Below are 24229 nucleotides of genomic sequence, written 5' to 3' on the forward strand. Positions count from 1 at the left end.
TTCAGGGTTGTAACTGCTATACTGTGGAAACTAGTGTATTAATAGCTGTAGTTGATTGTGGAGCCTCCTCCCTGTAATTAAATAGAATAAGTGGAACTTTTTCTGAAGAATCTCTTTAGTAATGTTGGTCCATTATTTCATCTGTATTCATTTTTAAGGCACAGATTGGAAAACCAATATTTTGCTTAGAACTTAGGACATTATCATTTCAATGAATGCAATATGATCAACTTCAGTGCTGTGTAGTGTATTTAAATGTATAGTGAAAGCACCATGAAAAATACAATTTGTTTACTTGCATCCAAGTTAACCTATCTGTTGGACATTTTTACACAGTAATCTACTTACAGGTGACACATGTAAATTGGACTCGTAGTTCATTGTACTAAATATAAAAAGCTGGCAAAATAAAGCCAGAGAAGGGGGACATATGAGAGTGCCTTGGTTTTCCAGATGTGTTCTTTAGAAACTGACATACAGTAATGCCTTCTGGAAAGCAAGTTCTACTTTCATAAGTTTAGTAGGACCACACATTTGTTTTCTGGCACCATTGAAAAAAAAAAAAAAAGACAAAAACCCTCTTCAGTCTTCTTCTTTGCTGCTTTTTGTCTTCTCTAATACTACAAGTGCAAGTTTTTTTACATCTAAAGACTTGTGGGTGACACTCAAATCAGGTTCCCAATCCATTTGCTATGCACAAGCCTAATACAGTACAGCAAAAACTTATTTTCCAACCCCTGAGTGGGCCTAATCCTCCATTTGTGCTCCATAGCCTTTTCCTCCCAGAAACTACAGGCTTGTGAATAAGCAGAAACAATGCTGATAACCATACCCGCTCAAGCTAATAAATCAATTTTAAATAGTTGATCGGGTACACAAATTACTGATAATGCACACATATAAAATAGAGACATGTACAAGTGTTTTAATAATAAACAATTCAATAAATCTTTTCAAAAACTCTTCCCATATGGGATAGATGAAACTTCTCTTTAATGAATTGTTCACTGTTAAAGCTTAGCACTTTCGCCTGGCAGTACTAGGGTCGTTGGTTCGAATCCCAACCATGGCACCACCTGCCTGGAGTTTGCATGTTCTCCCTGTGCCTGCGTGGGTTTCCTCCGGGTACTCCGGTTTCCTCCCAGACTCCAAAGACATGCTGGTAGGTGAATTGGATCCTGTCTAAAATTGTCCCTAGTATGTGTATGTATGACTGTGAGTTAGGGACCTTAGACTGTACGCCCCTTGAGGGTTAGGGACTGATGTGAATGTACAATATATATGTAAAGCGCTGCTTAAATTGACGGCGCTATATAAGTACCTGCAATAAATAAATAATAAAGCGCCAGTACATATTTTTGTTGTATATGTACTCCACACGTGTATTATCAACAAATCTTTATTTATCCAATCCAGGGGCGGACTGACAACTCATGGGGCCCCTGGGCAATAGGGGATCATGGGGCCCCTGTGTCCTTGCCCAAACTCAAAAAAGCCTATGAAAAAGGTACCAGGGGCATCTCATGGGGCCCCCTACTGACCCAGGGCCCTTGGGCAGTGCCCAAGTTTCCAAATGGTCAGTCCGCCCCTGATCCAATCAACTATTTAAAATGTATCTATCACAGAGTGTTCTCAGTCTTGTGTAGTGCAAGCAGAACAGCCTGCCTGAGGACAACAATGTTATGAATTCAAGAATAGGTCGCAGCATTGTCCCCCATCACAAGCTGAATGGGGTGAACTTTACTGCCAGGATCAACCGCTACAGTATTTGTGGGACTTTGCATGTACAATGAAGTGCTGAAACTCATTTTTTGGAAGCCCGTAGTTCCACTTTAACTTACATTGCAAAAGAACAGATCAAATCAATACAAATATTACAAGCGAGAATTTCATATAGAACGACTTACTGCATCATGGTACAATCTCTAGAGCTGTGTAACATACTTGTGACTACTCAGATGATCTGCAGATATTATGGGTATCTGTAGATAAAACATGTTGAAGATGTATTGAAAACATTTGCAGCCAACTCTCAGCCATTTATATAAAACATATCAAAAGCATTTCAAACTCTTAATGTAAAGCATTAAGAAAAACACAATAAGTTGTAATAGTGAAACTAAATGCTGAAGTAGCAAATTGATGTTAAGAATTGCTCAACAACTCTAAATAAGTGTCATTATCAGATATTCAGGATACCAAAGGATCAACATACTATGCAACACATAGTGTATGTAGCAGTAATTAGAAAGAGAGTGTTTTTGATGGAATACATTAATGTCATTATTGTATTCAGTCTAGGACGACACAACTGACGAACTGAAGGTTTGAAATTACAACTAAAGTCATTTGAGAGAAAGGTAATTTGAAATGTTATAGAAGTGATTTGGGAGTTGGAGAAACTGGAGTATTTTACTGTTCTGACAAGGCAATATTGTGGACTATATTAAGCACGAAGAAATATTGTATATGTTTTTGTTTGCCTGAGCATCAATTTTGTTATAGCACATAATATATTTGTCTGGCATGATGATGCATAGCATAAATGTTCTAACTTTGAAAAGTACAATATTGTAGAAGGAGAAGGTTCCTTGCATACAAAACCATTGCTCTCTGCTGTTATTTCTTCACTGTACCATCTTTAGCCTCTCATCTGATTCTCCCCTGAAGTTCAAATATTAGTTCTAGACTATCAACATCTCTACCTTCAGATGTGTGAATAAGGTGATAATGGTCTTTATGAACAGATATGTTCAAATAGCTGACATGCAAGAAGAATTGGGGTATAAGTTTTCACCATCTTAAAGTAGAACAATAGGCAAAACATTTGTGTTCATTTTGGATAGAGCAAGGGAGGGTTATAACCCCTGCCAGATTTTTTCCGCCATCTGTGTCCCATTGAGATTTCCCTTCACTTCCTGTCCCATAGCCAAACAGGAAGTGAGAGGAAATCTCTGCAAATTAGAGGAATTCTGTGAGGATCCATAGGTAACCAGAACTATTGGCTCCACTGGAAGATTTCCCCTTTATTACTTTTCTGGGAACAACCCAAAATTGGGATTTTCTTTTACATACACTTTCAATGATAATGGCAAACAGGACAAATAGAGAGGGGCAGAGACAGCAAAAAAAACTGACAGGTGTCCTTATCCTTCTGCACTCTATCCAAAACTAAAAAAAAGTTTTGCCTTTAGTTATATTTTAAGATGGATCTAAAGCCAGATTTTTTTTTCTTTCGTTTTCAATATAATGGTGAGGAATTTGAACCATGTTTAGGTATCTACTGCTGTCTGTGTCATTGCTTAGGAGATTCCCCTCTCTATTTGTCCTGATGAGCATTGTCACCAGAACTGAATACGACGGTAAATCTAGAATTTTGAACTGTCACAAGAACACAAAAAACAGGGGCGAATTTTCCAATTGGCTACTTATTCCGGTGACAGCAGTCTAAAAGGGGATTTCCTCTCACTTTGTGCTGTGTCTATAGGACAGGAATGAAATCTTCCAAATGGGACAGACTGCATGCACAGTGAATGAAGTGACTTTATAATGCAATCATGTGCAAGCAAAAATACTGCTGTTTTATTGGGGACAATTCACTAAAGGTTATCACATGGGTTATGTCAGTCAGATGACCACATATCGCATGCGATACTGAAAATCTCAATTCACTACTGCTAGTATGTTGTATTTACAGCAAATACGCTTGATAAATATCGCATAAAAAGACCTTAAAGCAGTAGTAAATCGCATAAAAATAAAACAAAAAAGGAAAAAAACCTACTGCAAGGTAAAGGCATAATATGCTAGTATGCAGTGCATACTAGCACAATATGATGGACTTAAAACAAAGCCCTCCAGCAGAGCTTCCATCTTCAACCGGTCTTCCTTCTGGGTTCGCAAGCTCTGGCTGCCTGACTGGCCAAGCTGAGATGACGTAACTCCCATGCATGCACGCGAGAATCCTGGGCCACAGCACAGTGCTCTGAAAGAAAGGCACAGGTATGCCGTTCCTTCAGAGCGCATGCGGCAGCTATCAGAAAGGGGTAATATCTCTTAAACAGTTCACGTTTAGGAGATATTAATTTACCTACAGGTAAGCTTTATAATAGGCTTACCTGTAGGTAAAATTATTAAAGAAGAGCTTACTACCACTTTAAAGTCAATTCACAGAAGGAAATAAATAATTCAATGTATATGGTAATTAAGTAGTGGTCGAGGCATTTTGTATGTACTGGTTGATATAGCTTTGTGAATAGCGGTAAGATATAGCTTTGTGAATTGTTCCCATTATCTTTGCTTGTATTTGGGTATTCGTTGCAAAGTGAAATTCCACCACATTTACTAAGCTAAGTAAAAATTCCTTTTAAAGTGAATATGCTCTATTTCTTTAGTAAATCAACCTCATTACATCTCACATTACCTCTAAATAACTAGCAATAAAAAAAAAAACCTCATACACCTGTCAAAGTTGATAGTCATCAAAACTGATTAAGAATGATAGATGCATGTAATTAAGTGTTTACAAAATAGCTAAAATATTGTTGCCATGTTAAGACTTTTGGGGTATAAGTGGATAGATCTGTCTCATTTTAAAGTTTGTTGCAGAAGTGGGAGCTTACAGCTAATGTGGTTTTATATAATTATTCAGATGGCAAATTTAAAAACTGTATCTTTGTAACTTCTCCATATGATGTTGATCTCATATGGATGTTGATTTATGTAATATGCAATCTGACCAAACAATTTTTGTACAATCAACATTAGATTTACCAAAACTATGTAATATGAGGACCTACCTAATCTATCCAATCAATTTAGTTGCAGTCAGGTGAGCCCTTGCACTGCATAGTAGTTGGAAGTCTAAAGAAGACTGTTAAATAATATTGTAACTTGTGAGGTAAACTTAAGGCCATCTATACACAACTGAACAATTCTAGCATTTGAAATATTCTGCAGTACGAAACTCTAGTTTCCATCCAGTCAGATAAAAAAAAAATGAAGACATGCATTTCAGCTGTATGTCAGGTTCTATAACCATAATTCTACAAAAATATACACGTGAGTCTGTAATATAAGCAGCACTGCTTTCACAATTTAGCAATTTAGAGATAAATGAGAGCAATTTAGCAAATTATACCGCAGAGAATGAGCTTCTGTTTAACTGGATTTGGTTTTCTTACACTTGCACGTCAAGATTACACACTACGTTTAAAGTAAAATAGTCTAGGTTTTTGATCTGTGTTGCTAAATAATATACAATTCTCTATGAAATGAGAGGTTATACTGCCATCATAGTGCCATTTTAACAAAAATACGATTAGGTGATTGCTTAGTATGCCAACAAAGATGTAAGTGAACCCAGACTGAGTTGTTATTAAGCACTGATTTAGAGTTGTTCTTAAGAATGGAAGCTGTAAATTAGCAAACCTGGTTGGCTGTGGCTGTTGCAGCGAAGGGGACACTTGTGGCAGATGTTGCGGCTGCAGACACAGTAGCCGGCGCTGCACCGTGCAGCATGGGAACTTTCGGTGGGAAATCATATAAGCAAACATACAGAAGAGTGTAGCAGAGTGGGAACCATAGCAACAGGTGGCAGATCAATTTGGCATGGAATTTATTGCAGCGAGAAGCCACGTGGGGTAACATCATCACCAGCGAGTGTCATGCAATCAGAATGCAAAAGCAGGACAGCATTCCGGGGGGAAAGAGGAAGAGGGTGGGATGGAAGAGAAAAAAAAGGGAAAATGTTTGTTACCATCAAAACACGGTATTCATTACACACAGTGCTTAACCTAAAAATACTTATCCCCTGCACACAGTGGAGGATGCCATTGTGGTTTAAACCAATATTTATGGAAATGGAGCCTGAATTGTATAGGAGAAAGTTCATTGACAAGCTTGCACAATGCCCCTCTTTTGGCCCACAGAGGTCTCCAGGATGGCTATGCCAAGTTTACTGGTGTTCTTCACGGCTGAAACCTGAATACAATGCCAGGACCAGTTTTCATTATGGACAATTGCTTGCCAATTGGAATGAGCCATTGTGCAAGATCACAGATCTTTTCAGTAGCCTGGCTCCATGAACTTCCCATAAAACAATTACCATATATTTTACATATAACTGAAATTATATTGATAATCATTTATTTATGGAAAATTATAAAAACACGTAATTAAAATAAAAATATAAAAGAACGAGGAGAAGCTTTCCTTTCATATAAGTTTGAAAAAGGTAAAAAAAAATATATTTTTCTCCTCTTCTTGGCATCTCTCTGGTTCCTATTCTTGGTATCACCAACTTGTATTCCAACATAGCAGTGAAGTATGCAGTGATGGTGTACAAATAACAGCCGGTCTTATAACTGCTTACTGAAGAAAAATAGGTTGACTGCCATGGGGTACTGTACATTGCACACTGCACTTTCTCTTTTTATATAAGCTGTTTCATTTAGAAAATGTCATTAAGAAGCTCGGGACAAACTGACGTACCAAGGTTGTGGCAGGTACTACAAGGTGCTAGTGCATATCATTCCATTATTAGAATTCAACAAAATTTTTAGCATGGGGTCTCAGAACTTTCTAAACAAAGAGTTAGTTCACTCTCCTTCAGACTTTAGGGGTACCAGATGGTGTCCAGTGGGAGTAGAAAATGTCCTGGCATCAGTGGTTAGTGGGAGTAAAAAATGCCCTAGGGTTGGTGGTCAGTGGAGTTAAAAATTGACCTAGTGTTGGTATTAGTGGGAGAAATAATGCCTCATTGTTGGTGTCAGTGGGAAGAATAATACCCTGTAAATGGTGTCAGTGGAATGAATTGTGCCCCAGCAATGGTATTCGTGGGAGGAATTATGCCCAACATTGTCAATGTGAAGAATCTTGCCCCACCTTTAGAGTCAGTGGGTGGAATTATTCTACATAATTTTTGTCAGTTGAATGATCAGTGCCTCGTCATTGATGTTAGTGAGAGAAACAGTGCCCTATTATGTCAGTGTTAGGAATGGTACCACAAGAGCTGGGTGAAAGAACCACTTTCACCCATACAGTCACAGTTTTGGGACCACTGCTTTAGCATTATACTGTGGTGTGTGAGGGCATGCCTAAGGAAAGTGTTTGCATACTACGTAGGTCCTATGTTTTGGAGATCCTGAGTTGACTGATGTGTACAGGGACCTCGTGGTGCTTGCTATAACGTAGCTATGTGATTGTAACCTGCTTTTGTAATATGAATCCTCCCTTTAATGTTAACATGGAAATCTCTTTGATTTATCTTGCCTGGTATGAAACTCAGAAACATGACACTACTGGAATGAGGCAGCATTTCAGAGGTGTTAGGAACATCAATGTTATTTGGGAGTAGGGGCTGTAGCACAAGCCCCTTGTTCCTTTGGGGTCTAATGGCAGCATTACATTATAGGGGTTGATTTATTAAAAGCAAATAGGCTGTTCACTTTGCAAGCAAATTTTCCCCAGAACTTAGTGAATGAGGTAAAATTTCACTTTGCAAAGAATATATAAATCACATGCAAGGAAAATATAATAACAGCATTTTTGCTTGCATGTGATTCAATGATGGACATCAGCAGAGTTTCACTTCATTCACTAAGCTCTGGAGAAAAATATTTTGCAAAGCAAAACTTACTTTGCAAAGTATACAGCCTTTTCCCTTTAGGAAATCAATCCCTTCAATCTCTTTGATTTTGCTTTTGGTTGCAGTGATTGTTTCAAAAGCCAAACCACTGCTTTTAAGGAGATCCTTGGCTTCCAACTACTTCTCATTCTAGTTATTTAATTAGTATATTTGTATGCACAATTGCAGAGCTGTACTTTCTGGGATCAACATACTATTACACCAGGACTCAACAACTGCTACAGTATATTTGCCTCGAATCAAATTGTTAATAAATCTTATTGTATCAAGTGTCCAGCAAACACTTATTCTGGCAACCAAATGCCAACTCCACTGTGCTTAGGGATAGAAGTAAAGTGAAAGTAAATGTAGAATTATTTCTACTCTAATTTAATTCACATAAAAATACACAAAATGGCTTTACAATTTCATGAAACAATGTTTTTTTATTATATTACATACTAGGAAATGCAGTCAAAATCCATAGTAGACAGTTAACTCAGTCATGTTCTAAGCATCATATTTTAAAGCATGACCTAATAAATGATTAAATGTCACATCATTATCTCTGTATTAAAATTACTGGGACAGTACTCCCTAGACACATAATATCAGGAATGGATTTTGAGTGCAAGAAAAAAGTTCACCAGGCATGATAAATATTCAAGAAACAAAGCTGGCACCTACCAACACTTGCAGCGGGTGTCATGCACAATATTGAGCCTGCCCATCATGCATTGCAACAGGAAGGTGGATTGAAAAGGGAAAAGAATTAAAAAAAAAACAACCCATCACACATGTTATTAGAGAAAAAAATCAAACAAGAAAGAATTTTGTTATTATGGCATCAGTGGCATAAAACTGTGAGCATACAGGAATCACAAGGGAGCATAGTGGGTGAATAGCACATTGGTGGAACAGGGTAGAGTGGATTACCCATCACCTCATTTGTTAGTGCTGCAATAAGGCGCTCTTGGAGGAAATTAAATATTGGCAAAACTTGCTATCAGTTATGGATAGTCAAGCTTTGACAGTCAGGTATTGATGCTGAACAGTAAAGAATAAAATAGAACACTTGCGTTCTAATTCAGCTGTGACAACTACAATTTTATTGAATCTGTGATTGGATACCACAAGGATATATATTCTTTACTAAACTCTGCTGGCATTCTGTATACCTGCATACCAGACTGTAGTAAGAGGCCATAGCATGATAAGACTAGATTGTCTATAGCACTTGGTACACTTGTCATGAAAGAATTACGTAGGCTGCCATTACTGACCTTTCCTATTGAGAATGCATGTCTGTCTCTAGTTGTCTCATGTTTACATTTCAGTACTTTCTGAGTCACAGACCTGGAATAAGCATAGATACAAAAATATCTGACATTTCTCTGACACTCATCCACAACGTGCTTGTTCTGGGTCTATGGCTCAAAAAGACTGGATACAGACACAACCAGGCAATTTCAAGAGAAAGCCAGTAATGGCACCCAAGTAGCATGAAGGTGTACTATAAGGGCAGCAAGCCTACCCCTTTCAGTTGCCAAAACTTATGTTATCCTTGAGTTGTATCATTCTTTGCATATTTAGTCTTGGTTCACACTTGTGTGGGCTGCGTTCTGTGAGTAGGGCAGCCAACTCATTTCAAGGGGCTTCCCTACTCCTAGAAACACCCAAAAAAAGTTCCTGACTCTTTTTTAAATTGAGCCACCTACAACTGCATGGTGCTGCGGTACCAAGCGGTTTCAGAGACACAAAAATAAGGGAGTTTTGCCAATGCATGAGGGTGCTATTAAGAATTAAAGTTGCTTGTTATGGAGGCGCATGGCCGAAGGGGGGGCCAGGAGTGCCATCGGGGGAACTGAGAAGAGGAGGATCGGGGGTTCCTGTCTGAAAACCACTGCACAGAGCAGGTAAGTATGTCATGTTTGCTAGTTTTTTTTAATCTGCCTTTAATATCACTTGAAAAGGTACCCCATGCATCTAAAGATCTGCATGTTTCTCTTACTTGTCAGGAGCGCACAAGTGTTCCCGACTCGCAATAATCTGAACCTAGCTTTAAAGTCTAAGGGTGTTTTATAGCTAGGACATAAACAATGGGTGCCTGGCGTAACTCAAATATTTGCATGGTTCCAAAGCAAATACAGATTGATGGATGTTCTAAGAAATGGCACAAAGGACCCTTGGGACCCCCATCTTAAAAAAGACTGAGCACCTCACTTTAATCTTGGAGTTAGGTATATCTAACTGAAGAATAGCTAATATGATATCTTAATTGAGTAAAAGTGATGGGAGCATGGGAAAATAAACAGTTTATTAACCACAGATACCGGACTGTGACCAATTCACAAATGTAGTTATGCTCTATCTAGTCACACTCTATCTAGTCACACTCTACCTGCCAAGCTCCAACCTAGGTATTGTGGTCTTTTCTATCAGCTACAGACCATTCAGTAAAAGCTATTTTCTGTATTCTGTCTTTAGCTTTACGTAACAACACACTACTGCACTTTTCACAATGTTGTTAAAGGAGAACCAAACCTCACAAAGAATTACACATATTTTAGACAGAAATCTCATTTTTTGGAAGCATCATGGATTTTGGCAACAAAATGCTTTGGGTTTTGTGGTAAAGGGTAGCTATCATAACCTAAAACACCTGTGTGAGAATCCTCAGTTGAAACCTCCATTATTTGCCTCATGTATTTCATATGAATTTAGACCAGTGATAAGTTTGGGTTCAGTGCTTCGGAACTATTATGAAACTTGGCAGTAAGAAAATGGCAGCTTATCTGGGATGTCTTACACATGTTTCCCATTAAATAAGGCACCAGCTTCTATACTTTTTAACGTGTACATTAGACACACCTTCACAGCACTGTTACAGGTTGATTTATTAGTAAAGTTTGCTTTAAAGTCATACAATGTATAGACATCAGAAAGACTCACAGCACAACTACTGCATTTTAGTGTTCAGTGGTGTTACAGTGAGAGTCACATGATGGCTTAAACAAGCATGCTACACTTCCTAACCAACTGATTACTGATTCTCGTCTCTGCCCCTTTTCAGCTTCCTTTTCCTTGATATGGGCATTCTATAACTGTTAAAAATCTCTAATTTCAAGAAAACAGTTCCTGGTTTTGGAAATTTATCCTGATCATTTACACCCTAAAATTTTGTGTTGCTTCTCATAATGAGTTAAATGTATTAATGTTATATTTTATATATAACTAAATAGACAATGAAAAGTAGCAAACAGCAATAGCAATCCTATATTAATATCTATGAGAATACTCCTGCTTAGAGCTTAGATTTACAAGCTCCATACAATTAATTTTAACTTCTGATTTCAGAGATTTTTACAGTATAAAATCTTTTATTAGAGATGCTCACAGCTGTATAAGAAGTTGTACTGTACAACAGCCAAGCATTATGAACATCTCTTTGGTAAAATACACCTATAGCAATGGAAAGGAGGCATGGCAGAGTTAAGAACTAGGTAGGGGATGCAACTCAAGATCAACAATATTATCAAGAATATGGGTAAAACAACAGTGTTTATACATAAATACTTTCATGCATATCTAGCTCTTCTGATGCCCCATTACTGTAATGATGTCCCTGTTATCCACACTGGAAACAAATATCACACAGCATGCAAACCCCCCCTTCACATTGCCGATCACAAATCAGTAATGTACACCACAACTGAAAGGAACATCAATAACTCAATTAGAGTAAATGTTCTGTCATTGTCCATTTATTACCTTTTCCTTACAAAGACTGAATTTACACTGAACTTACCTGGTGGGAAAAAGGCTGCCTGCTGCTGGAGCTGCATGTTGGCAAGAGCCTGTTGGTACTGGAAAAAACCCGTATTAAACATTCCGGTGGCACCATTGGTTTTTTCAAGTGCAGGCCTCTTTGGTAATGGGGGAAGTACAGTTTGAGGAATTCCCTTCAAGCCCAAGGAGTTAGAGAAAATCATAAAAGAAATGAGGAGAATAAGTGAATAAAAGGTAAAGAGATCACCATCCAAACAGCATTAATAATACACTCTGAGCTAGAGAGAAGAACAAGTGACTACAAATGGCCTCTTAACCTACTTCTCCAGAGCTGAGTGAGATAAGCCATCAGCAAACAAAGCAGCCATCTAGTCTACAGAAATAATGTGAAAATTGTGACCCTGGCTTATTCCTGCCAAAGTTTTCTGCAATTCTTCAAGGATACCTATCACCGATCCACTAAGTGGTCATGTAATGGAGTTCGAGGGCTAGCCAATATGTTGGATTGTTTGACATTTTACAGAGGAATCTTTCAAGGTAAGTGCAGGTGACAGGTATTGCTCCCAGAAGAAGATTACACTAATGCTTACCAAGTAGTGCCAGATGAGGAACTGATAGCTAAGTGCAGTGTGCACAGGCCAATCACCTCCCCCCTCCACTCCTCTAAGTATATTTACAAGTGGATTGTCCTTTCATACACAGAGGCAACAGACATTATAGCAAAATAATATCTGTGCCATGTTAAAAAAAAATCACATTTTTATTACAAAAAAAGGCTTAATTTGGAGCTATATGGCAGATAGATTGTAACAGACAATGTCCTAAAGTTTGATCCTTAAGCAAAATATAAAATATAAAAATGATCAAAGCTGAAGTTTCTGCACTGCTAGCTCCATGAAGGTCAATGATTAAAGCAACAGTTTTACATAGTGATTGAAGAAGGTTGGGTCCAGCTGAACCATACCCACACTTCCCCAACACTATCTACACATGCAAACTCTACTACTGCATGCAAGTATGTTAACACTGACTTACAAATGTTAAAACTACACATATACATAAGAATAGCAATAAAGCCATGCCAACCACATAGACACAGTACAAACAATTACATATTTAGACACGTCTCTATTCCACAATACAAATTCTGTTATGGCAGAACTGAGTGTGGTTACTATAACAGGGACTTATTAGAAAATATGACTATAAATTGTTCACATAGATGTATAATTTGTAAACCACAGTCAGTCTGGAATTGCATATTCTGACCATACAATAAAATCATATCTAAAATAAAATTAATTCTACGCTTGTAAGTTTAACACTTGTTTGTACAATAAAGCTACATGCCAAGCTTAAAGGTGAAAGGTCATAGTACCAGGTCAAAGGTTGCCTCGAGGGGTCGCTTCAGTGATTTGACAGCCGACTGAGTCTTAATTAGCAGGCAGCGAGCACATGATGGCAATGGGCCAATGGGGTTCAAGCGCATTAACATAAACAGCAAGCAGAGGTGCATCATGGGGGCAGCAGTGCATATTTTGGTAGGTGAGGAAAAAAAAAACAAATAAAAAAACAAATCATCCGAATGCCGTAAATAACAAATAACAAGACTAAGCATGCACAGTAAAAGTACTGATATGTTATTGTCAACTACCACTTTCTCACCGATAACATAAATTTTATTAATAAAGACATTCTGTTCAGCTAACGGCCACATTTTTGCTAGTACAGGTACAGCTTATTATATTTAAAGGACTTAACCACCAAGCTTTTGAAATTTTCTGTAGAGTCAAGTTTTGCATGCTTGTCTGAATGTCACTTGGTCATGTGTCCTTAGTTCATGCGTAGCATTTGGTAGTAGGTATATATAGTATGGTCATTGTTAACCAGGCTTATAGCTTTTCAACATAAGGGTCAGTTCAAATAAACATGCTTAAAGGATTGAGATGACCGGCTGTTCAATCCCTACCGGTATTTCATACATTTAGTATGCACACCAGGGCAATGAGATAATACAGTTAATAAGTAGGAATGATTATCCACCTTGATCCACTTGGCCATGCAGAAAACAAAGCTACCCAAAGGAAAACGCTCTTATTCTGTGGTACATATGTTGTTTGTCTATACCGTCAGATAGCAATAAACTGTTTGCATAAGGAATTCGAATGGAATGCAGTTATGTTTCAATGCAAACCTTTCTTCCTTGAGTTCTGCTAGATGCTTTTTAATGCAGAGAAATGTAGAAATGTACTCAACCAGCTGTGAAGAGTGAGATAATAATCAGACTAGCAGATTATCAATATTCACTCATGTGCTACAAATGTCAAGCTTTCAGTTACTGTGAGTAACAAATTAATTCAGTTTTGAAGAAGTTATAAGAAGACATTAAACAAGAGTTTCTGAATTAAACATTTCAGCTGCGCCATTGGAATTTAAATAAATAGTTTGGCAGCAATATCATGCTGGTATGAGTACGTGTTTGTGATATAGCTAAGAAAGAGGGGAGACATATACATTAGTAGTATGCAGTATAGGCACACCATATCCTTTTGCAGTGTTATATTGCACATTAGGTTATGGATTGGCAATAAAGCTGTCAAAGCAAGCTCTTTTGTTATACCTTCATGTTACTTGTACTGAATTTATCCACAGAAGACAAAATACATTTTACTCAGAAGGGACAAAACCGTGCACAGTAGTAATTGTAAACTATAGTGCAGCAATGCATACATATTTCTTTACTTTTGGACAGTGTTTTAGCAAGCCATACTAATGGCTGTAATAATGTGTTTGAATAAAATTAAGCAAAGCAATCCACTCTGATCCAAATTTGATATATATCATCACATTTATATGAGTTGAGGATGGAATTTATCCTTAAAGGGTCAGGAACTATAACATACCTAATATTTCAATGCTGGACAATTTAAACTGCATATGTGATGAAATTCAGATCCAGGAAGCTGAATTTGTGTACAGATCCTTTTTGGCAAATGATGAGCTTGATACCCCAACCTATGACCTGCTCTTTGGGCAGCTTTACTGATCAATAGGGAGACTCAGTGGGTGGGTGCAGTTGGGCCAGGCCTGATATTTACAAAAAAAAAATGATAGTAATATATAAAAAGAGAGGTCTGGGTATTTCTCCAGTAGTTAGGACAAACCCAACAAAGCATTTACTTCCAAACCAGAATAGGGGTCAATCTACTAAAACTAGAGGGCGCAAAATCTGGTGCAGCTCTGCATAGAAACCAAACAGCTTCCAGACTTTATTGTCAAATCTTAATTGAACAAGCTTAAGTTAGAATGTATGTACATAATTTGGTAGTTTGGAGATTATAGTTTGTTGGGGTTTGACCTAGTTACAGGGTGTCTCCATGGAAAGATTTCCCTTTTGTTCCTATTCTGGGGACATCTCAAATATTGAATTTACCCATACTTTCATTCCCAGTGACATTAGTGATCACCCCAATTAGAGAGAGCAAATCTGCCTAATGGAGACAGTAACAGCAATAAAAAAACTGATAGTGGCTCTAAGCCCTCACCACTCTACCCAAATCTTGAAAAACATTTGCCTTTAGTTATATTAACAAAAATGAATATTGTGAACTTAGTAAACTATAAGCAAACAATGCAAAACTGCCCACTGTTGACCTCGCTCCATATGTCTCATTTGCACTTGGTTGGCTGAATGACAGTGCCCGCCTATGGCTGCACCCCTCAAACACATTTCACTCTGATGGACTTAATCATACCTGTACAATTAAGCCAATAATAGGGTTGTGGCCATATGCATGGACTGTCATTCAGCCAGCCAAGTGAAGTAAACATGCATGGAACAAGGTCATCAGTGTGCGTCTTTTCCTTGTTTGCTTGCTATGCAGCGTGGAGCTGCGGTGAGCTCCTGAAAGCTGACACCGTACAGGCTGTAGAGTGCAGGATTCATTGCAGCATTGATCTTCCTCACTAAACTGCAATCTGGATTTCATGGCTGCTCCTTGCTCTGTCATAAACGTATATGTCTTCTAGGCACCCTCAGGAACCTTGACATCCATATTTGTAAAGAAAATGAATAATAGTTCATATAAAGCAAGGTGTAAGCTACTGACTCTGTGAGGATTCAAGTATTCCTACCCATAGTAGAAATCAGTTTAACCCAAAGAACCCTAATTCACAGGTCAAGAATGGATTTAGTTTGCTTACTGAGGCTTAGAGAAAAGCAAACCACTAAGATAGTAAATAACAGGCCCATTGTAAGATATCTATGCAATATGCAGTAGCTGTTTTATCCCAGATAAGCCCCCAATTAGCCAGCAAGGAAGCAGCACATTACTTTTTGAAGTAGCGAGGATGTTACTTAATTGTCTCGATCTCTCCAGTGTTAAGAGACTCACCATGGCTGCTGCTGTGGCTGCTGCTTGAGCAACTGCAGCTTGATTGACCTGGTACTGGGCAGCCTTGATCTTGGCTTGCAAGTGTGCAGGCGGATGGAAGTATTTGCACTTTTCCCGTGAACATCTTCCTTTAATGTAATCCATGCACACAGTGACTGTATTATCATTGGTATCAATCATTGCGCTCTCAGATGGGTGAGCAAACCGACATTCATTTTCTCCTCTATTGCAGTTTCCACGCTGGTACTCCCGACATACCTGTGGACACAATGCAAATGCCATTTATTACCTGGTGGCAATTTTTTTTACATTATTCCAGAAGACATATTGAATAAATCGGTGTAAAGAGCAATGTAAAGTGCAGGCAAACAGTCTGAATTCTAGACACTGTAATTAGATCAAGATGAAAGAAGATTTCTGATTCTATTATAATACTGAATACGCCATAGACTCTTGGGTGTCTATCTTAAAATCTGGATAACAAACTTGTAACTGCAGTGAACTTTTAAATAGAACAGTGTAATACTGCAAGTGTGGCAAAAAAAGTATGTCCCATCTGAATGCTCAGGTATAGTTCTTCAATGTTTGGATATTGCATTTTTTTATTTTTTGGTTTAATTTTCCCACCTTTTCCTGTTCTGGCCACCTAGGCACTCTATGTCATATGGATGTCCTGCTGACTCCTGGAATATCGGTGTCATCAATCCCAGGAGTGTTCAGGCATCCTCAGCTTGTGGCTTTTGGATTCACTAATGTTAACAAGTTGCCATAGCAACAAGGTGGGAACTTCTGCTGACCTTGCCATTGCTAAGTCAACTTGTCAACAACTCTATGTGATGCACAGTGGGATTACTGGATTAGATAAACTAGGTGTGCATGCTCTGTAGCCAGCCGCTCACAATCCCGGAAGTGACTGGGTGCCAGATGCATGCACCCATACTTAGAATGGCAGCTGATGGACTTTGCCGGGGAGGTATGCTCCAGAATATTTTGCAAGTAAACACTACATTTTACTGTAATATTCTAATTTGATAAAGCACTGCCTAAGAAAAACAAGGATGTATTTGTTAATAATGACATTAGGAGACTGTAGCTCCTCTTTAACATACATGTTTAATCTTTACTTTTGTGTACAGTATATTATAATAATCAGAGTGCTTTGTAAAATGGAGCTACTGTGGCCAGTAAAGCTGAATACTTCAGACTAACCACAAGAGGGCACCCTAACTCTTCTAAAAACAATCATTCTCTGCTGTATTGCAGAGTATTCAACTATTGAGCCATTTTATTCTCCCATTAACAAACAAAAACTAACTGCTACAGGTTACCTTATCTAGTGTACGCCTTGACCCCCATATTATGGAAATGTGTTTTCCATAAAATTTTGTCTGTTTAAAAACAATAAACATCACTTGGATCAGTTTTATATTTATTGTATTAGCTGAAACTCTGGACTGTGAGGAAGAAGTTACATTATGAAGCAGACGCAATCTATATGACATATGTATATGATAATTTATGGATTACCATATAGTACTTTAAAATGAGGAATGGACTAAGCTGCAGTTATATATATTAAACAAAAACATTATTTGGAGCTTCTTCCAATGAACATCTATTCTGCTCTATAAATAGTGACTTCATCAGGATTACTGTTACAGATTATGTGTGGGTCTACATGTGTTCATTGAAATGTATGACCAGAAGCATATATTGGATTATTAAGTATTCACAAGAACAGAGGAGTATAATTTACTGTCACTATTGATCAATACACATTTAGTAGGTTGTAGGTGATACAGTAGCACAATTGCATATATTTAATTGTTGCGCTGCAGTTTTCACTATTTATTTTGTTATATGTGGGAATACATCACATGCTAGCTGCACATCTAGGAGGTATTTTTTTGTGCTGAAGTTTTTTCTATATATATTCTGTTCTGTGGTCAATACTTAGTTTTAGGGCCGATTCACACTATAGAAACGCAGTCCAGATGAGTTTCTGCATGTGCATTTGTGGTGCGTTACAGTGCGTTGTTTATGCATTCCAGTTAATTTTTCCCCCTCTCTTTTTCTTCACTTTAAAAAGGGACATGTGCGTTCCAGTGTGTTTTTTATGTGTTTTACTACGTTCCAGTACAGTTCTGTGCAGGACAAATGCAGCCTGTTCTACTTTGTTTTCTGCATCCAGAACACGCTGGGACTGCAAGCACTGATGTGAACTATGACATTGACAACCATATACCCTACTTTCTGTGCATTTTGGATGCAGAAAAAAAAGCACACTGAAACGCATGTAGTGTGAACTGGCCCTTAAGCTTTCTTTTTCAGTTTTGATTTAGGAGCAATGTTGCTCCCCTCTGCTTTATTACTGTCTATGATGCTGCTGAGGAGATTGCTCCCAGTCTTTCTTCTATATGATACCAGAACAAGAAATGAGTGGAAGGGTGTCATTGGCACAAGGGGACACAGACAGCGCTAAATATGAACAAAAGTTGTAATCTTTTCTCATTTAACTATGGAAACATATATTTGTTTAAATGTGTTTTCATTTACAACTGTATGTTGCCTGTCCCCATTGGAGTGATGTCCTATCACTTTGGGGTTGATTTACTAAAGGCCAATAGACTGTGCACTTTACAAAATGCAGCTGCACTCTGCAAGTGCAATTGCTCCAGAGCTTAGTAAATGAGGTAAAGCTTGGCTTTGCAAAGAATACTCAACAACATGCAAGAAAAATTAAAGAAAAACAGCATTTTTGCTTGCAGATGATTGGATGATGGAAGTCAGCAGAGCTTCATCTCATTTACTAAGCAAAGTGCAACTGCACTTGCAAGGTGCACAGTTTATTTGCCTTTAGCAAATCAATCTCAATGTGTTTACTGGTGCACTTTCCTATATTCGTGTCATTGATGGTGTCAGATTAAGGTAAGGCGAGGGGAAAGATCCGCTTTACAGCTTCCTGACCAAAAAGACTCTAAAGTGCGGACTACTATCGTAATGGTGAAATTAGATTGAACTATTAGAGTAATTAATGCACAGGGCACTCTGCTAAGTCATGTATGTCAGTGTTATATAAATAAGGGAAATAAAGTGCTTCTGAGCATTGCTTTATTAAATAAGCCCAAATACCTTTATAAGGTGGTTCACAGGGTTGCACGTTTTAACAGTTTAATAGGACACAGAATACCTTTTTAATGGTAACTTCTAAAAAATTATAGATTGCATGTTAAAATAGAATGAGAAACTCCAGGTTGAATAATTTGAGCTGGATTTACTAATGCAAATATTCATAACATAATTTAAGAGCTGCTTAGGAATGTGGACTGTCAGAGAGCTCCAGTTTATACTGTCTTCCTGTGTTAATTTAATGGGACGATTGTCTATTCATACTGGTGCCATGATATAGTGTAACTATTCATATCATACAGAAAAGTAAACAAAGATTTTCCTGAGGCAAGTTTGATTACAAGAACCCATTTCTGCACAATTACAATATGACTGAGTTTGCGGAAATCACTCTACTGCTGTGTTTAATATGAATGTATATAATACTAAGGCCATGAACTATATTTATAGTTTTAAGCCAGCAGACACATAAGCAGAAGATCTCCTGGCAACATCGCTGTAACTGAGAACACACCATGTTGTCAGACTGAAAGATTGTTTTATATCACTATTTTTAGCCAAGACCAAATCTAGTAGCTGTTTTTCTAAGGGGAAGAAAACCAGCAAGGAAAGACCATTGATCCTAGACATATTCTGCTAGAGAAATAAAATAAAATAAACATTAGCAACATTTATATTAACTTAACTAACTCTCTACCAACGTACTGTAAACCAAATGGCTGGGAAATGAACAGTTATTTTTGGCGTGCCGTTTATAAATGGCACTTTAAAAAGAACTCTCGGATAGCCAGAAAAAAAATGACTTGATAATGGATAGGTACTTACTGGATACACTGCATCGTTCAAAATGATCAATATTAGTGTTGATATTTTGGCTTTATGTATTGATTTCAGCAGCACTTCATTTTAAAATCACATCTATCCTTTTAATTAAAGTTACACTTCAAAGTATAACTTTTGGGTGGAAAGGAGTAGTTTGAAATTTCCAACGCAGAGAAAGGTAGGATTTTAAAATAAAGTTTGCTAAAATGCATGCAAAACAATTGTTAGAAATGGAATCAAATTTGCATAAAGCTAATATGTGAGTTAAGGTAATAAAGAGAAAAGTGCTGGTGTGCACTACCCCATAGGTACCCCCTTGAAAAATAAACATCAGGCCAAGCTGATTTTTGAACAGCCAAGGAATGTTGGACTCCATAACATCGCTGTCCAATTGTGCATAACAGAAAACAAATCTATAAACATGTTTCAATAAAATACATTTGTAGGAAATGGAATGTGACATGGAAAAGTGAAAGAAAACAGGGAAAGTTATTAGCAAAGGAGAAACTTTTTAGAATTGTACTTATAAGTAACATTTTGCTATTTATGGAAGCAAAGGAAGAAGTAATGACATAATTTAAAAAAGAAATGGAAAGGATGGAGGTCATACAAAGTGCAAAATAGAGGACAGAATAGAAATCAGTGGTAAAGGAGTCCACAGTAACTGCTATACATGAAAAGATTTTCCATAATGCAGAATGTTAGACACAGTATGGAGAATTGGGCATGGTGGAAAAACACTCGCCTTTCTCTTCTGGGACCGGGGGTCAAGTCCAGTTTGATGTCCTAAGTGAAATGAGTTTGCTGGTCTCAGCTCAGTTCCCAGAGGGCAGGAGTCCACATCACAAAACCACCACACATAATTTGGCACAACAGGCAGTCTCTGCTCAGGAGAGGCCCAGGATTGAGCTGGCATGGAGACTGAACTACCTCTCACCCATAAAGAGGGTGCTCCCTCCACATCGGGGGTGAGATCATTGGATGGACAACGTGGGGAAGCTCTCACTGCAGCTGCCTGATTGTAGCTGGCCTGTGAATAAAAAGAGGACTTCAGTTTCCATCCCAGCCAGTCCCTTCACCATCAACATAGTCAAAGAGTGCTTATTACCCAGCCTGCGTCCGAAAATGCAGAGGCATATCATGACAAAGGAAAAATGCAAAATAAATAGAAATGCAGTACAAACAAAGCATTGAAGAAGGCAGATGAAGCTGGCAAAATGTATGCTACCTTTCCAGAAATATTTTACTTTATTTAGTATACATATATCGTATATGTTGTGTATAATGTCTGTTTCTGTAAACATGTAAAGTGCTGCTTTCCTTTAAGTTATTGATTTAATATGAACATAAAGGGTTTATTAATGGCGGACTTATCTTTCTACAAATGAACTACATATTTTGTGTTTAATGCTACAAAGACTACAAAGGCGTAAGATCCATGAGTCACCTAATAATGTGATGGCAAAATATTGATAGGACCACACAATATGACTCCTAATTACTAAATGTGATCACACTGCACTTGGAGTCACACATTTAATAATAAAAGAAAGATTCTACCATTGTACCTGTGGTTTCATCAATGTGAATTAATCTAATGTAAATACTCAGCATTTACAATATTGCTTCTGTGGACTATACAATATAGAATGTACAATACAGATTCTAAGGAAGAGCCATGTTTTTCCTGTGCCATATTCTGAAACATTCCATTAGGAGGGCAGTCTGGAGAAGACACTAAAACCAGCCATAGATGGATCGAATCTTGGCCGGTTCAGCAGGGACCCTTCAAAATTCAATCCATCTATGGGCAGGGTGGTTGTTCTGAAGTGGATCCATCAATTAACTTCAGTACAACCTGCCTGTTGGATTTTTTGCATGTGATTACAGCCAGTGTCTATAGCTACCAGCAATGAAGGCTCCCACTGAGAGAACATAATAGCATTGCAGGAGGGATTCCCTCATCAACACTGACTGTGTTGATGGGGAAATCAAGCAATTCCCCCATCAACAGGCAGATTTTCTTTCCTTCCACCCCTGGTGGAAGGAAAGAAAATTGTGTAATCTATGGCTTGCCTTAGTTCTGTAAGCCCATTATCGCTATACTTGAACAATACCCATATCACATTCTTTAAGTGTCTGAATGTACACCCATGTTTTCTAACATTATTTGTTTATGGCATGTTTAATCTTGTCTTATTGAATCCAAGAATAAATTATCAATGTATCAGTGTTCCACTGCTTGAAGGTGGAAACCATGTCTGTTTGACATTGATGTATAGAATCAGTCCACACAATACTGATATTTTTATATTTTATCTATACATAAACAATAGTGTGACATATCACCAGCTAAATATGTTTTCATCTCTTGGAGAATCTAGTGGAGAGATATCCTATATGGGGTTCTTGATGTGTTTCCACACTGTGGAGTCACACTCAAGCAGCAATGTCAGGTGGGTCTCCTTCTCTGTAATGCAATATAAATGCATACCTTAACAGAGTGGAACTTTGTAAGAGTTTGCAGCAGGTGGGTACACCACATGCAGAAAACTCATAGTCCATAGCCAAATATGGTATGGTATAACTAACCAGTTTTGGGTTGACTAACCTCTTTAAAGCACCAATTATTTATGTTCTTTGATATTTATTTTGATAGTGAAAACATTTCATCAATGAAGACTTTACTCACTTTGTTAAAAAAGAAGGATGAAGGAGAAGGAAGGAATGTGACAAAGGAAAGAAAAAAAAGGGATGAAGTCCTGTGAAAATACTGAACTTCTCACATATGTTCCGCAAGCCAGTCAGGAAAGAAGACATGACAGCAAGAGAAAAGGTTGATGGATATGCTGCATTAGAAAGAGCTGTTGGTGAGTACACAGACAAATGATCCACTGGTGGGATATGGTTATGCAGAAGAAACAATAACCTAGCGTTACAAGGAAAAGCGTTATGATAATATGAGATTTGGAAAAAGAAAAATGTACATGAAAGGAGTGAGAGCAGGCTGCTTCCTGATAAAGAGTGGATGAAGGCAGAAAGACTTAATGAGCTCCCTCTTAACACCAACAAGCTTAAAAGGCAAGGGCATAGAAGACCACTCCATGGCATTAGCATCAAAAACATATGCACAATTAACTTGGTGAACGCTCTCTGGAGGCACCAGAAGACAGCAGAATTAATGTTTCTTGCATACTTTACACTAATACGTTTTTGGTTCATTTAAGACATTTAGGTCATTATAAGATTAAACATGTGTGAAGAACAATGATGTACAGTGATCAAAGGAAATAAAATCAACCTTCATGTGTGTCATCAGTCACTGCATGAAATGGCTGAAGAAACGTTTAGTTTGTTGTTGGCGATGAGTTGGGGCCATTAACTGTTCTCAGCACAATATGGTGCATGGGTTTCTTTCTTTCTTTTTAAATAAACATTTTCTTTTTGTAAAAGCCAAGGATGTCCATCAGAAATAGCAGCCTTTTACTAGTTTAAATTAGGTTGGTCATAGATAGACAGATACACTGCTATGAATAACTGGCAGTGAGACATCTGCTCATCCTTGAATGCATTTCCATCTACAGCTGTCCTCTGTACAACTATGCTAATAACTGTTAGGGCTCGTTCACACTTGACTAATTTCAAACACTTACGCCCCTATAGCATTTGACAAGCTTTAGACAGGCGTTTGGGAAGCGTTTTTAACGCTCTCCAAATGCCCTGTTAGAGTTTTTGAGGTGTTTGATAGGCATTTGCCAAGCGTTAAAACCACACCACAAACGCCTACAATGAAATTTAATAGTATTAACGCTACACAAATGCCTTGCAACCGCCTCGCAAACACCCCAGAAATGCCTGCCAGGAGTTTGAGGAGGGTCACCACAGACTTGAATAGGAGGCTTAAACTCCTCTTGACTGGACATGAGTCATCAATTTTTCCGCTACGCAATGCTAACACTTCAGTGTGAACAGCACTGTATGCTGCCATGTGTAGAGTTGTTATAGGCATTTGAGGAGCGTTAAAAACGCTTCCCAAACGCCTGTCTAACGCTTTTGAACAAATCTAGTCTTAACTTAGCCTTAGAGGTAAATACTTATTAACTTTCCTATGAATGAAAAAGAATGATCATCTCCAGGTGTGAATATATTTTCCAACAATCTTGTGTATTTCTACATGCAATAATGTGTGCCTCCCATGGCTCCCAGATATCCCACCACTCATCCAACTGTGCTAAGTAATGCCTGAATTGGGTACCATACTGACAAAGATCAGCCTGTATATGCATACCCTTCTGGCTGTACTACAGCTAATTTCTGATTGGGATAATGCACATCATTGTTCTTGGCTGCTATATTTCATAAAGAGTTGGTAGTCAATGGAAAATGATTAGCCTGATGTCAGAACACACATTGGAGCAATGCTTAGCCAAAATCATTGCAAGCGTCAGATAGCATAACATCTGTATCC

General features: G+C 37.9%; 1 protein-coding gene across 20 annotated transcripts in view; it reads right to left on the bottom strand.

Annotated features, from left to right (window-relative positions):
• The window catches only part of MBNL1 (muscleblind like splicing regulator 1), a 262308-nt gene that overhangs the window by 11488 nt on the left and 226591 nt on the right, over positions 1 to 24229 (bottom strand). For 6 of the 20 annotated variants that reach the window (XM_089672623.1, XM_089672613.1, XM_089672624.1 and 3 more), the window contains 7 exons: positions 20507 to 20791; positions 15811 to 16068; positions 12795 to 12848; positions 11436 to 11589; positions 8315 to 8350; positions 5431 to 5525; positions 1908 to 1982 (listed from right to left, as the gene is read on the bottom strand). In XM_089672623.1, coding sequence (XP_089528749.1) covers positions 1926 to 1982; positions 5431 to 5525; positions 8315 to 8350; positions 11436 to 11589; positions 12795 to 12848; positions 15811 to 16068; positions 20507 to 20791 — 939 coding nt within the window. In that variant the 3' untranslated portion in view covers positions 1908 to 1925. The remainder of the gene's footprint in view (positions 1 to 1907; positions 1983 to 5430; positions 5526 to 8314; positions 8351 to 11435; positions 11590 to 12794; positions 12849 to 15810; positions 16069 to 20506; positions 20792 to 24229) is intronic. The other 14 variants (XM_089672619.1, XM_089672616.1, XM_089672625.1 and 11 more) reach the window with 14 other exon arrangements.

The sequence above is a fragment of the Staurois parvus genome, unplaced genomic scaffold, assembly GCF_062004578.1.
Source record: "Staurois parvus isolate SC_StPar_1 unplaced genomic scaffold, SC_StPar_1.0 ptg000131l, whole genome shotgun sequence".
In the NCBI taxonomy this organism is placed as follows: domain Eukaryota; kingdom Metazoa; phylum Chordata; class Amphibia; order Anura; family Ranidae; genus Staurois; species Staurois parvus.